This window comes from Littorina saxatilis, linkage group LG1 (assembly GCF_037325665.1).
Source record: "Littorina saxatilis isolate snail1 linkage group LG1, US_GU_Lsax_2.0, whole genome shotgun sequence".
NCBI lineage: Eukaryota > Metazoa > Mollusca > Gastropoda > Littorinimorpha > Littorinidae > Littorina > Littorina saxatilis.
Window position 1 is genome coordinate 13651021 of NC_090245.1, and position 12660 is coordinate 13663680.

Sequence of the window (12660 nt, forward strand, 5' to 3'; positions counted from 1 at the left end):
TAATAAGCATACGATTTGCAGAACACCACTCAGAAACATCGTTTAGGCTCTGTTGTAATTTGTCTTGAATTTGTGCAGGGCTTTTCCTGTTGCATGTAAGGTAGTATCATCTGCTAACATATGACACTCAACAGATTCAGACTGTAGGTACAAGGGCAAATCATTTATATACATGCAAAATAATACAGGTCCCAAAACAGACCCCTGTGGCACTCCACATTTCACAGTGCCCTGAGAAGAGTACGTATCGTGTACGTATACAGATTGAACCCTCTCTCTAAGATAAGAGTAAAAAAAAGCGACAGTGCTAGAACTTTTCAAATAACATTTTAATTTCTGTAGAAGGATCTCGTGATCCACGAGGTCAAAAGCTTTTTTTTAGGTCCAAGAAAACATCACCAGAAATGTCTAACCTATTAATGGATGAGTACCATGAATCAGTTAATCTGGCAAGGGCAGTGTTACATGAATGTTGAGAGCGAAAACCAGACTGAAGTTGATGCAAGAGATTGTGGTCCTCCAAATAAGTAACCAGATGTTTTTGAACATGCCTTTCAAGAGGCTTAGATAATACAGATAACAAAGATATAGGTCTAAAATCATTTAAGTCTTGAGAACCTTTTTTCTTTGGCAAAGGTATGACTTTCGCTTTTTTAAATTCTTTTGGAAAAACATTGTGTTGAATACATAAATTATAAACATAAGTCAGAGACTCTACTATATAAGGAGTAGACAATTTTAATAACTTATTACTTATTCCATCAAGTCCGGAAGACTTTTTATTTTTTTTTAGAGAGAGAGAGAGAGAGAGAGAGAGGAGAGAGAGAGAGAGAGAGAGGAAGAGAGAGAGAGAGAGGAAGAGAGAGAGAGAACTTTGAACTTTATTACAGGAAAGATAGCATTAGGTCCGTAGGACCTTTCTTACAGCTAGTCCTGATCTAAGCAAAATGGTTATAATCGAAATGGGAATACATAGGAACAAACTTTTTATGATGAAACGCAGACACACGCAATAATAGTAATATAAGAATAAGATCATTCTTTACAGACATGTGATATACAGATATCACAATACGGGCAATACAACCATACATTATCAGAACACACACCAAGTTGACGCAAGACACACACATGCACATTTCAGAAGGATAGAAGGCATACATACGTTTGAGCAACCAGGCACATCACATTAAAGTGATGTTTGAATGTATTTTTGCAGATGTGTTTTGAATGTTTTAAGGTTACTGATCGATTTTAAGCATGCAGGTAGGGAGTTCCAGACATAGGCTCCCGAGTATGAAAGACTAGTTTTAAATATGTCAATGTGTGGCTTCGGGCAGGCCAGATTATGCTTGAAGGTGGAATACCGAGAAGGTGTTGATTGAAACAAGTGAGTTAGATATTCGGGTGCTTGGTCACCATTGTGAGATGTCTCTACGGGTGTGCTGAAGAGATTGTTGAATATTGTCAAGGCGTCTATTTTGTCTCCGTAGTGTTGTGTCATCAGCGAGCATGTGGCATTCTACTGAGTTGTCAGAGAAGTGAAATGGAAGGTCATTAACGTAAATACAGAAAAGAATAGGACCTAAGACAGAGCCCTGGGGTACTCCATATAACACGGATTCCTCTCTTGAGTACGCACCATGTACATAGACTTGTTGCGATCGGTTTTCAAGGAAAGACTGAAAGAAAGACAGAGAGTCAGATCCGTTGAGATATAGTGATAATTTGTTGAGGAGAATTTTATGATCAACGAGGTCAAAGGCCTTAGAAAAATCTAAGTATACGACCCCAGAGAGCTGGGAGGAATTTATGGCTGACAGACATTTGTCTGTCAAAAGCGAGAGCGCAGTAGAACATGAGTGGTTACTGCGGAAACCAGACTGCAAGGGGTGGAAAAGGGCCAAACGGTCGATGTATTGTGTGAGATTAATGTGAATATGTCTTTCAAGAAGCTTTGATAGTACTGAGAGTAAGGAAATAGGGCGGTAGTTGCTAACATCAGAAGTGTTTTTGGATTTGGGGAGAGGAATAACTTTAGCTTTCTTTAGTGCTTGCGGAAAGGTATTGCGCTGTATGCAGAGATTGAAGATATATGTGAGAGAGTCAACTGTGTAAGGAAGGGAGAGTTTTAATAAGTGGTTGCTGATTTCATCAGGTCCTGAAGATTTTTTGTTCTGAAGTTGTGAAATCAGTCGTCCTAATTCGTGCACTGCAATGGGTGGGATTTGAAAGGGTGCTTTATTCGCCGTCTTTTGTTTGCAGTAGAGGGATAGATTGTCAGAGTTGTTGGGAGAGGCATTGTCAGGGTTGCTAAGAGAGGTAGCTACAGACGAAAAGTGAGAGTTAAAGATGTCTGGCGTTAAGTGACGGGGGATCTGGGTGGAGTTAGAGGTGGAACCTCTGATGAGTGAATTTAGTGCACGCCAGATCTGCGAGATATCCCGGTTATTCTCAACGAGTTTATTAAAGTAAGCTTTCTTTGAGTCACGAACCATGTTTTTTTTAACCTATTTCTAGCTGTTTTATAATCTTGGAATTGTTTAGCTTTTTTTAACAGGTCACGCTGATCCATGGCTTCAGAAAACAATGAATGAAACAATGACAAAGCTCCACCTTCCAGATAAGCTGATAAGTATGTGGCCCACTCTGAATCACTCCATTTGTTCGCTTTTGCATGCGTTTCAAATCTGTACAAAAAAACTGTCAATGTCATCTTTATCTTCCTTGAACATGGGGAGTTTTGGGTACTGGGGCCTGATGCTGGGACCTGATTTCCCACCTACATTTCCACCTGTACTTTGCTGCGCTTCTACTTTCTTAAACTCCAAATCCATTTTCCTTGCCTCAGTATCCGCGTCTATCCTTTTTGCATCCCTATTTGCCTCAATTTCTAACCTTTTTGTCTCAGCCTCAACTTCTAATTTTTTTTGTCTCAGCCTCTACCTCTAATCTTTTTGTCTCCGCCTCAGCTTCTATCTTCTTTGTCTCAGCCTCAACTTCTAATCTTTTTGTCTCAGCCTCAACTTTCTTTGCCTCCCTTTCCTGACTTCTCTCTTCTCTATCCATCTGATCCTGGGCAAACTTAAACAAAGCCCCTTCCTTTAAGCCAATTCATAGACAACGACCACTTATAGTTATATAAAATAATCTAGAAAAAATTGTTTTTGAAAAGATGAAAAAAATCAAACAAAACCACGTAAGATAAGTAATAGACACATAGTTACACATAAAAAGTCTGACAATAAAAAACGCTCGCGCTGGCCCCGAGTACTCTTCAGACTGGCTCGCTTCTCCAGTATGAAAGTTTTTGTCTTGTGCACGTTTAAGACCAAGTGATTACTCTGTGTGAATTACAGGCATTCCCTTTGCTATATAACTACATTGCATGCGAGCCGAGGATGTGCGTGGTGACTGGCCTTTCTCTTTTATTTGATCACAGTGAAAAATATACTGCCGACCCTCTTCATAACTGGTGAACTGGTGGCCCACGAAGTTCTTTTACTGTCCTGGCTCGCGGATTCTTGCATTTATCACGCCCCAGGTAGTTTTACCAAATTCTTTAATGTAAAGTGAAGGTAAAAGACTGAAACATATGTAAACAAAGGAAACCATAAGAAAAAATACAAATTAATATGAAAAGAATCAAAACACAAAATCGCGACCTCTAAACCACCGCAGTCGCGACCGAGCAACCAACGCTTGGTAGAAAATGGGGTACACAAAAAATCAAATTATTCAAACACACAACGCGCAAAGCCTGGCAAATCGTCTCGCATGCGATACGCATGCTTTTTACGACGCTATAATAATTATTTCTCGTCTCTGTGTGACGCGTTCGGCTGTTTTATCAGCTCAATGGCTGGCTGTTGCTCCGTCTGAATTCGTCCCACCGCCAAGTCGTTTTTGTGGTTTATTTCGCATTTAGGTCCCAGGTAACATTATGAAGTTTTAATACGATCAATCGGACCTATTATCAAGTTAGTGTATCAACTTTTGAACGAACTGCGCCCAGTAGCTTCCCAGCAATAAGCTGTTAAGTGGAGAAAGACACACACACACACACACAGACACACGCTTAAAGTCTGCTGAGCCCAAGTACTAGCGTACTCGGGAATAAAACAGAACTCACATAAAAGCGTACAGATCTAAAACAGAACGAAGATGTAACATAGACTGTGGGACAACTAACAACTAGTCAACAAGCAAACTTATCATTCAGCACATTCACTCAGAAGTCACATGCACACATTACACCACAGCTTCAATGTCCTAATTACTTTGTTCATTTTAGTAAAAGGCAGATTTGTACAGGTGAGTCTTCAGTTTAATCTTAAATGATGGTAGTGAAGGAGACTGGCGGACCGCTAGGGGAAGTGAGTTCCAGAGTGTAGGGAGTTGATATCTAAATGATCTTTGTCCAGCTGATTTTAGTGTAGCTCTAGCGACTGTGAGGAGCGGCTGGGATGAGGACTTCAGGGACCTAGTTGGAGAGTACTTTGTCAGTTTTGATGACAAGTAAGAAGGGAGGGTGCCATGACAGTAGTTGAAAGCGAGAGTGCCCAGCTTGTACTGTATTCTCTGTTGCACTGGAAGCCAGTGGAAATGATTCAGCAGTGGCGTAGCATGATCCCTGCGCTTCTTTCTGAGAATTACCTTAACTGCACTGTTCTGAACTCGTTGAATGCGAGATAGCTGATCAGATGAAATGCCAGCCAAGAGAGAATTGCAGTAGTCAATGCGAGGTGTAACACGTGCACAGACGAGCTGTGTGGCAGCCTTCTTGGTAAAAAAATGCCTGATCTTGGCTTCTCTGCGAATCTCCAGGTAGGATGTACTGCAAATGTGACTCACTTGTCTGCTCATGGTAAGTTGTGAATCAAGATATACCCGAAGATTTGTTTTTACTAGAAGCAGGTTTTTGGTCTTTGTGTGTGCCAAATTTGGTGGAGGTTGGGGAAGTAGAAGCACCACAGTTAACTAAGTTAAAACGTTAGCACGTTAAAAGGGTATTCATATTTTTTTGCTGTGGTTAAAGGGATACCTTAACGTGGATTTGACAAAGTTTTGGACATTAATTATCATTTTTACCCGCTTAAGTTCATTTATGTTTGTTTTCTATGCTTCATGGTTAGTTTAAAAAGTTGGTACACAGTTTTTTTTCTCCAATTAACCGGAAATTAAGTAACTGGTTAACTGGGTTTTGTGTGTGTTCTATATTGTCCCTCCATCACTCTTCCTCAGGTGTGATCATGACATTTGATTGTTGATTCGTTTTCATATATCCACAATAGAATGTTTAGAAAATAGTGGTTTTGTGGAAAAGTCTGATAGCCCATGCGCAAGTTGCAATACTTTTCTTGGGAAATAGCACGTGAAGCCAACTTTTCAAGCTCTAGTTTAAAAAAAATCGACAAAAACGAACAGTTTCCGTTTTAATCCTCGACACAACCCTTCACCGGGTCAATTCGGGTCCCTAGCAATACGGTCTCAAAGAGTGGCCAAGAAGTTGTGGCGAGAGGTGACAGCACTTATCTCTATGACAAAGACAAGAACTTCAGATGAACACCGCATTTATGGTCCCTGGCAATAAATACAGTCTCCCAGAATGGCCAAGAAGTTGTGGCGAGAGGTGACAGCACTTATCTTTATGACAAACGCAAGAACTTCAGATGAAAATCAGGTCAATTTGGGTCCCTGGCAATTAATACGGTCTCCCAGAGTAGCAAAAGTTGTGGCGAGAGGTGACAGCACTTATCTCTATGACAAAGTCAAAAACTTTTTTTTTTAATACGGTCTCCCATAATGGCCAAGAAAGTGTGGCGAGAGGTGACAAAGACAAGAATTTGAGATGAACACCGGGTCAATTTAAGTCCCTGGCAATTAATACGGTCTCCCAGAATGGCCAAAAAGTTGTGCGAGAGGTGACAGCACTTATCTTTATGACAAAGACAAGAACTTCAGATAAACACCAGGTCAATTTGGGTCCCTGGCAATACGGTCTCCCAGTGTGGCCCATATGCTGTTGCGAGAGCTGACAGCCTCGGACACGTGGTACACACAGCTCTCGGGGATCCTACGCAGCAGTGTCCTCATGGACAGGTGGCTGGGCTCTGTGGGTATCCAGGGCTGCAGCGGTCCCATCATCAGCACCAGCACACGATCCGGCAAGGCGTCGCTGATGCTGCCCTGAGCCTGCAGTGCTGAGTACCCGGACCAGTCGTCCTGAAGGAAGGTCTGCGTCACCAGCAGTACCACCTGAATGGATACAAAGACCACGCTGATTACTGAATACGAGGACCAGTCATCCTGGAGGAACATCTGCGTCATCATCAGCAGTACCACCTGAACACACACAAAGACCACGCTGACTAGCGAGTACCCGGACCAGTCATCCTGGAGGAACATCTGTCTCATTAGCAGTCCCACCTTGAGCACATACTGAGCTGACTACCGATAGGCTCAGGGCCACGTCAAACTGATAAAGTCGACTGGTAAGACACTAGGTCTGCATCACCAGCAGTACCACCTTGTGTTGGTGTTGATAATCAGCAGTGGCAATGTCTGAAAAGCAAATCCACAGTGGATACAGTTGAACCCTCTTTTTACGACCTCCAAAAATCCGAGAAAATCAGGTTATAGGAAGGAAGGAGTCTTAAATTGGAGGTAAATTAACAGAGGCTATGAACAGAAAATGTGAAAAAGTAAGGTCTTTAAAGGCAGTCCGTATCCGTATCTTATGTTATACGCGAAGCTCCCCTTGATATGATCTGACTACTATGGTTTCGCGGTGACACATGATAATCAGTCTTGTGCACCTGGTATTGACAAGACACATTGTGCCTTTTGTAAGACACATTGCTGTTTTCGTATCATATATTTGTGTTATAACATTGGAGTTCTTAAAAAGGGAGTTCCACTGTACAGCACGATGATGGCAAGGGACACCAACCTTCCAGCTACTCTCCACAGAGCGGGCTATCTCGTCAGCCAGGTTGGAGCCAGGACGGATGTCGTCCAATAGCTTCAGCCGCAGACCGGGTCTGCCTGCCCCCACAGCATCCCGCACCTTCTCGGCTAGCTCCACGTCGTCTTCAGCGTGCACGAACACTGCGTCCTTCACAAAGTCGTGGCGGCGCGGCAGTCACAGGTGACGCAGCACGTACCAGGCGTGACACACGTACGTCCACTTGGTCCACAGCAGGTACGTCAGCAGCAAGCCCAACACTTGTACCAGTAGCGCCACCGCGGACACTGTCAGGAAGGCCAGTCCCACACAGCGTCGCCAATGAGCCTCCCACTCCGCCATCATGGATCCCGTGCTGCCCATCCCGCCGTCCTCGAGGACACAGGGGTAGTCGCGGCCGTTGTCGTCGTAGTCGTCGTCGTAGGCCAGGTTGTGGTTGTCGCCGTCCAGCCTGACGACGGTGGTGGCCAGCCAGCGGACCATGTCCATCGACTTGCACGTGCAGGTCAAGGGGTTGCCGCGCAGGCGCAGTGTGACGGTGTGGTTTGCTGCCAGGTTGTCCAGGGTTTGCCTGAAGTCAGGGTCCATGGAGGGGATCATGTTGTAGGAAAGGTCTAGATATGACAGGGATGTCTGCATGGACACATCCACTGGTACTGCCTGCACGGAGAGAGAACATGTCAAGATTGGACAGGGATGTCTGCATGGACACATCCACTGGTACTGCCTGCACGGAGAGAGAACATGTCAAAATTGGACAGGGATGTCTGCATGGACACATCCACTGGTACTGCCTGCACGGAGAGAGAACATGTCAAGATTGGACAGGGATGTCTGCTTGGACACATCCACTGGTACTGCCTGCACGAAGAGAGAACATGTCAAGATTGGACAGGGATGTCTGCATGGACACATCCACTGGTACTGCCTGCACGGAGAGAGAGAACAGGTCATGGCGTCAAGATATGACAGGGATGTCTGCATGGACACATCCACTGGTACTGCCTGCACACAGAGAGAGAACAGGTCATGGCGTCAAGATATGACAGGGATGTCTGCATGGACACATCCACTGGTACTGTCTGCACACAGAGAGAGAACAGGTCATGACGTCAAGATATGACAGGGATGTCTGCATGGACACATCCACTGGGACTGTCTGCACACAGAGAGAGAACAGGTCATGACGTCAATATATGACAGGGATGTCTGCATGGACACATCTACTGGTACTGTCTGCACGGAGAGAGAACATGTCAAGATTGGACAGGGATGTCTGTATGGACACATCTACTGGTACTATCTACACAGAGAGAACATGTACCGATTGGACAGGGATGTCTGTATGGACACATCTACTGGTACTATCTACACAGAGAGAACATGTCCCGATTGGACAGGGATGTCTGTATGGACACATCTACTGGTATTATCTTCACAGATAGAGAGAAGAACATGTCCCGATTGGACAGGATGTCGGCATGGAGACATCTACTGGTATTATATTCACAGAGAGAGAGAACATGTCCCGATTGGACAGGATGTCCGCATGGACACATCTACTGGTACTATCTACACAGAGAAAACATGTCCCGATTGGACAGGATGTCGGCATGGACAACCGGTTCTTTCTGCGAAGAGATAGAAGAGGTTCAGATAGGTCAGTGATTTGTGCATGAACAGAGAGAGTGAAAAACGTCAGGGTATGTCTGCGTGGGCATAATTTATTGACTAAATACGACAACTGGTTCTGTCTGTCTGTAGAGGGAAAGCGAGATCTATAGACTAAATACAGGTAGACCAGGGATTTGTGCATGGATATATGAACTGGGACAGGCTGCGCTGATGAGCAAAAGGAAAGTTACAGCACGCATTCTCTTCTCCTTTCCATGGCCCAATTTAGAATTCAGAAACAGTAGAGGCTGTGAGTGAAGGACTCAGCTGGGGTTGAACAATTTATGTAGGCTACCAACATGTGTAAGATCAGGCCTGAAAGTGGCGAGTACAAACATGTAAATGGCGAGTAGAAATGTTAATCTACTCGCCAAATGCGAGTAAAGTTGCTGAAACAAATGGTTGGTTTGGCGAGTAAAATTTGCTCTCTGGCTAGTAAATTATGAGAAGTACTAGCCAAAGGCCAGTGCCCCATTTTGTGGACTTTCAGCGCTGAAGATGGGCAAGGGAGGTAAAGCTAAGGAGGCGGGACAATGTGGGTCGGGTGTGCGACTCTTTGATAAAGAAAGCCAGAAACACAAGCCCAGTAACCCAAAACAACTACAAATAAATTCTGACCTGAAAGCGATTCCGAGCCAATCCAAGCCAGCTGAGATGGAGTTGGTATTGAAGCAGATCTTCAGGCAAATCCAGCAGGCCGTTGTCACTCAGGTCCAGGACCTCAAGGTCCCGTAAGGGCCGAAGCAGCTCCGAACCGTTGGCCAGGAGAAAGTCTCGTGTCACCTGTACGTTGGATATGTTCAGGCGTCGCAGAGTGGTCATGTGCTGGAAGATGCCAGTGCCCATGACACGGCAGTCGTTACCGCTGAAGTCAAAGTCTGTGATGGCCGTGAGGCCGGTGATGGTAGCGTCACAGTAGTAGACGCCGTCGTAGGCCAAATTCAGCGTGGTGAGGTTTCCTCCCTGTGTGAAGTTGATCCCCTGGGGCAGCTGTGCAATGTTTCTGAAGGCTCCCCTGAAGTTGCATATTCTCAACGATTTTGCCGTGTTTATCTGGAAGGTGAATTTTTGTTGTTTGGAAGAGACCCCGGCAGTGTGATATATGTCCATCGCTACAGTGAAGGCTCTCTGATTCTGAAGCTCGATTATTTCTACGTTGGTCATGCCAAGTACCACTTTCGCAACCGGTGATTTATCAGAGCCCAGCTGGTTCTGAGATATGTCAATGTGCCTCAGGCATTTCAGCAGCGTTGAGCCTATGTGTAAACCTCTGGAGGATATTCCAGCAATTTTGTTATAGTGCAGGTCGAGCTTTTTAATGCACGTGTTAAGGAGATACTTGGCGTTTGTGGTGCTCAAAATGGTGGGCAGTTCGAGATACCTATTGTTGGAAAAATCCACGAGGTCCATAGTCTGGTTCTGCAGACCGTACAGTGCAAGCAGCAAAGGCTGCAGAATACGATGGCCACGACACACGGTCAAGCTGGAAAGCTTGGGCAGGTCACAGAAGGCACATGTCTCCACGTGCAACAAAGGGCAACCACTGATAACCAAGGTCCGCAGGTCGGAGTAACGAAAAGCGTGCAGCGTGTGGTTGGTCAGACGCCTCAAGTCGCAACCTCGACCGTCAATGGCTCCTAAAGTTAGGGAGGTAAGACGGGTCAGCGAGGTGAAAGCCGCACCGAAGTGAGAGTCTCTGAAGGTGTCTATGGACAGGGTCCGCAGAGAAGGCAGCGGCGTGAACACGTTCAGAGGGTAGTCGCCCTCCGCGCTGTCGTCATTGCCCGCCAGGTACAGCACTTCCAGGGCGACGAGAGGACTGAACACACCAGGAGGGTAGGTGCTGTTGTCCAGTGCCAGGATGTTTAAACTGAGGTCAAGAAATCGCAGTTTGTGCAGACCGCTGAAGACCGCTGGGCGTAGCAAAGACATCTGGTTATGTTTCAAGTAAAGGGTTTTAAGGTTTAGTAGAGGCAGAAAGCTGCGGTCATTTATAGTCTGCATTTGGTTTGTTGCCAGATTCAAGATCTTCAATCTGGGAGTGTGACATAAAGCTTCTGTGGGCACGGAGCGTAACTTGTTGTCACTCAGATCTAGAGAAATCAGCTGAGTCACGTGGCTGAGTGTCACGTGCGGCAGCTGCGTCAGTTTAGTGTTACTTAGTGTCAGCTGTGTCAGATTGTGCAGACCCCGGAAGACGTCACCCGACAACGAGGACAGCGCGTTGTCCTCCAAGCTCAGCTCTTGTAAGTGTGGCGTGTCCAGGAAAGCGTCATCAGGTAATGACGTCAGGGTGTTGTGACTGACATCAAGCTGACGTAGACCAAGGAAGCTAGGGTCCGCCAGACCAACCATAGAGGTGAGAAAGTTAAAAGAGATATCTAGCCCTGTCACAGCAGCGGGGTAGTCGCCTGGAAACTTGGTCAGTCGACGGTGATCACACTCAGCTTTTAATCCGTCCTTTGACTTTGCGAAGTTGCAGGAAACTGCTGTGACGTCATCAATTACCATACAGAGAACGCTGATGAAGACCACAAGATCGCAGCTTAAAACCCCAAGGCTGCGTTTTTCCATTTTGCATCTGCGTCATAGAATAAGAGAGAGAAATCTTATCAACAACTACCAGAAGTCTATCATACTAAAAGTACCTTACTACCATTACCAGCAGTCGACACGCGGTGATACATATGCCCTTTGACCTTTTCTTGGGGATATCCCGTACTAAAAATAGAATACGGTATTCTGGGAAAGCTGTTCAAGGGCACTCACGCACTATATTCGATTTTCAATACACGACTAAAACCTTTGGGATAAATCAAAAAGAAAAAATACAAATATATAGAGTTTCGAAAAGAAGAAAACAAAGTTGAAAAATGGAGATTTTGTTTTTTTACAAAAGACTTGCCAATTATGAGACTCGAACTCGAGACCGCCGGATCTGCAGGCAAACGTACTACCACGGAGGCTCACAAACGTTTAGCGTGAAAACTAATACTTGAACTGCAAACATTGAAAAGCCATTGTTGTTTGTAAAGGGATTTTATTGCGGGAAACAGGCTGGGTAGACAACAATTTAGCCGATTCGAATAGAATTACCAAGAGTTATTCTACATTTTCTGTTTTGCATCGAAAACGAAATTTCATCAGGGATACAGAAGAAAGGCTCCGGAGTCGAGGAAAAAATAGAAACAGATAAAATTACCACGCACACACCCACCCACACATTCGCACACAAAACATCCCCCCCCCCCCCCACACACACACACACCCTGAGATCCCTCTCGTTTCCCATTCCCCAGATAACCATTCAGTCAATCAATGACTGAATGGCACAAATACCGGCACGGTTGGCCTAGTGGTAAGGCGTCCGCCACGTGATCGGGAGGTCGTGGGTTCGAACCCCGGCCGGGTCATACCTAAGACTTTAAAATTGGCAATCTAGTGGCTGCTCCGCCTGGCGTCTGGCATTATGGGGTTAGTGCTAGGACTGGTTGGTCCGGTGTCAGAATAATGTGACTGGGTGAGACATGAAGCCTGTGCTGCGACTTCTGTCTTGTGTGTGGCGCACGTTAAATGTCAAAGCAGCACCGCCCTGATATGGCCCTTCGTGGTCGGCTGGGCGTTAAGCAAACAAACAAACAAACAAACAAAATGGCACAAATGAAACGATCAAAGAATATTAACTACACAAATGCCAAAAGACAAGTGTGAGAAAACCGGATGAAAGCATGAGCATGATCTTTTGATTGAAGAAAGTGCGCCCCTTTACGGTGTATGGGGACACAGCTTTTGGAATAAGTTGTACAGAATTATAGCAACAGTTTACTGAAAACCGACGTCTACTCACGTAAACTACTCCAAAGGGCGTCTATGGCATTCTCTGCTGCTTTTCTTTGTAGGGTTTTATATTTCACAGTGATGTAGGTCACTGCACACACAATTTCAGCTTTCTTGTTTACTTTGTAAATTCCAGCCTCAATTCCGCTTGTTTGTCACCAGTAGCAAATAGTAACTAACAA

General features: G+C 45.1%; 1 protein-coding gene across 1 annotated transcript; it reads right to left on the minus strand.

The window, feature by feature from the left end:
* Nucleotides 1-4263: 4263 nt before the first annotated feature.
* On the minus strand, nt 4264-11215 carry LOC138965828 (toll-like receptor 4). Its single transcript, XM_070337957.1, has 4 exons — nt 9260-11215; nt 7167-7627; nt 6953-7136; nt 4264-6258 (listed from the first exon to the last, which is right to left on the minus strand). Exons 1-4 carry the CDS (start codon nt 11213-11215, stop codon nt 5977-5979), a joined length of 2883 nt encoding a protein of 960 aa, XP_070194058.1. The 3' UTR covers nt 4264-5976.
* Nucleotides 11216-12660: the final 1445 nt, after the last annotated feature.

What these genes read in the sequence shown, in the direction of transcription:
- LOC138965828 (XM_070337957.1), bottom strand. Translation starts at nt 11,215, where the DNA reads ATGGAAAAACGCAGCCTTGGGGTTTTAAGCTGCGATCTTGTGGTCTTC. An exon ending in TGGCTCGGAATCGCTTTCAG is followed by an intron (nt 7,628 to 9,259) that starts GTCAGAATTTAT and finishes CTCTCCGTGCAG; the next exon opens with GCAGTACCAGTGGATGTGTC. An exon ending in ACGTACGTGTGTCACGCCTG is followed by an intron (nt 7,137 to 7,166) that starts GTACGTGCTGCG and finishes GTGACTGCCGCG; the next exon opens with CCGCCACGACTTTGTGAAGG.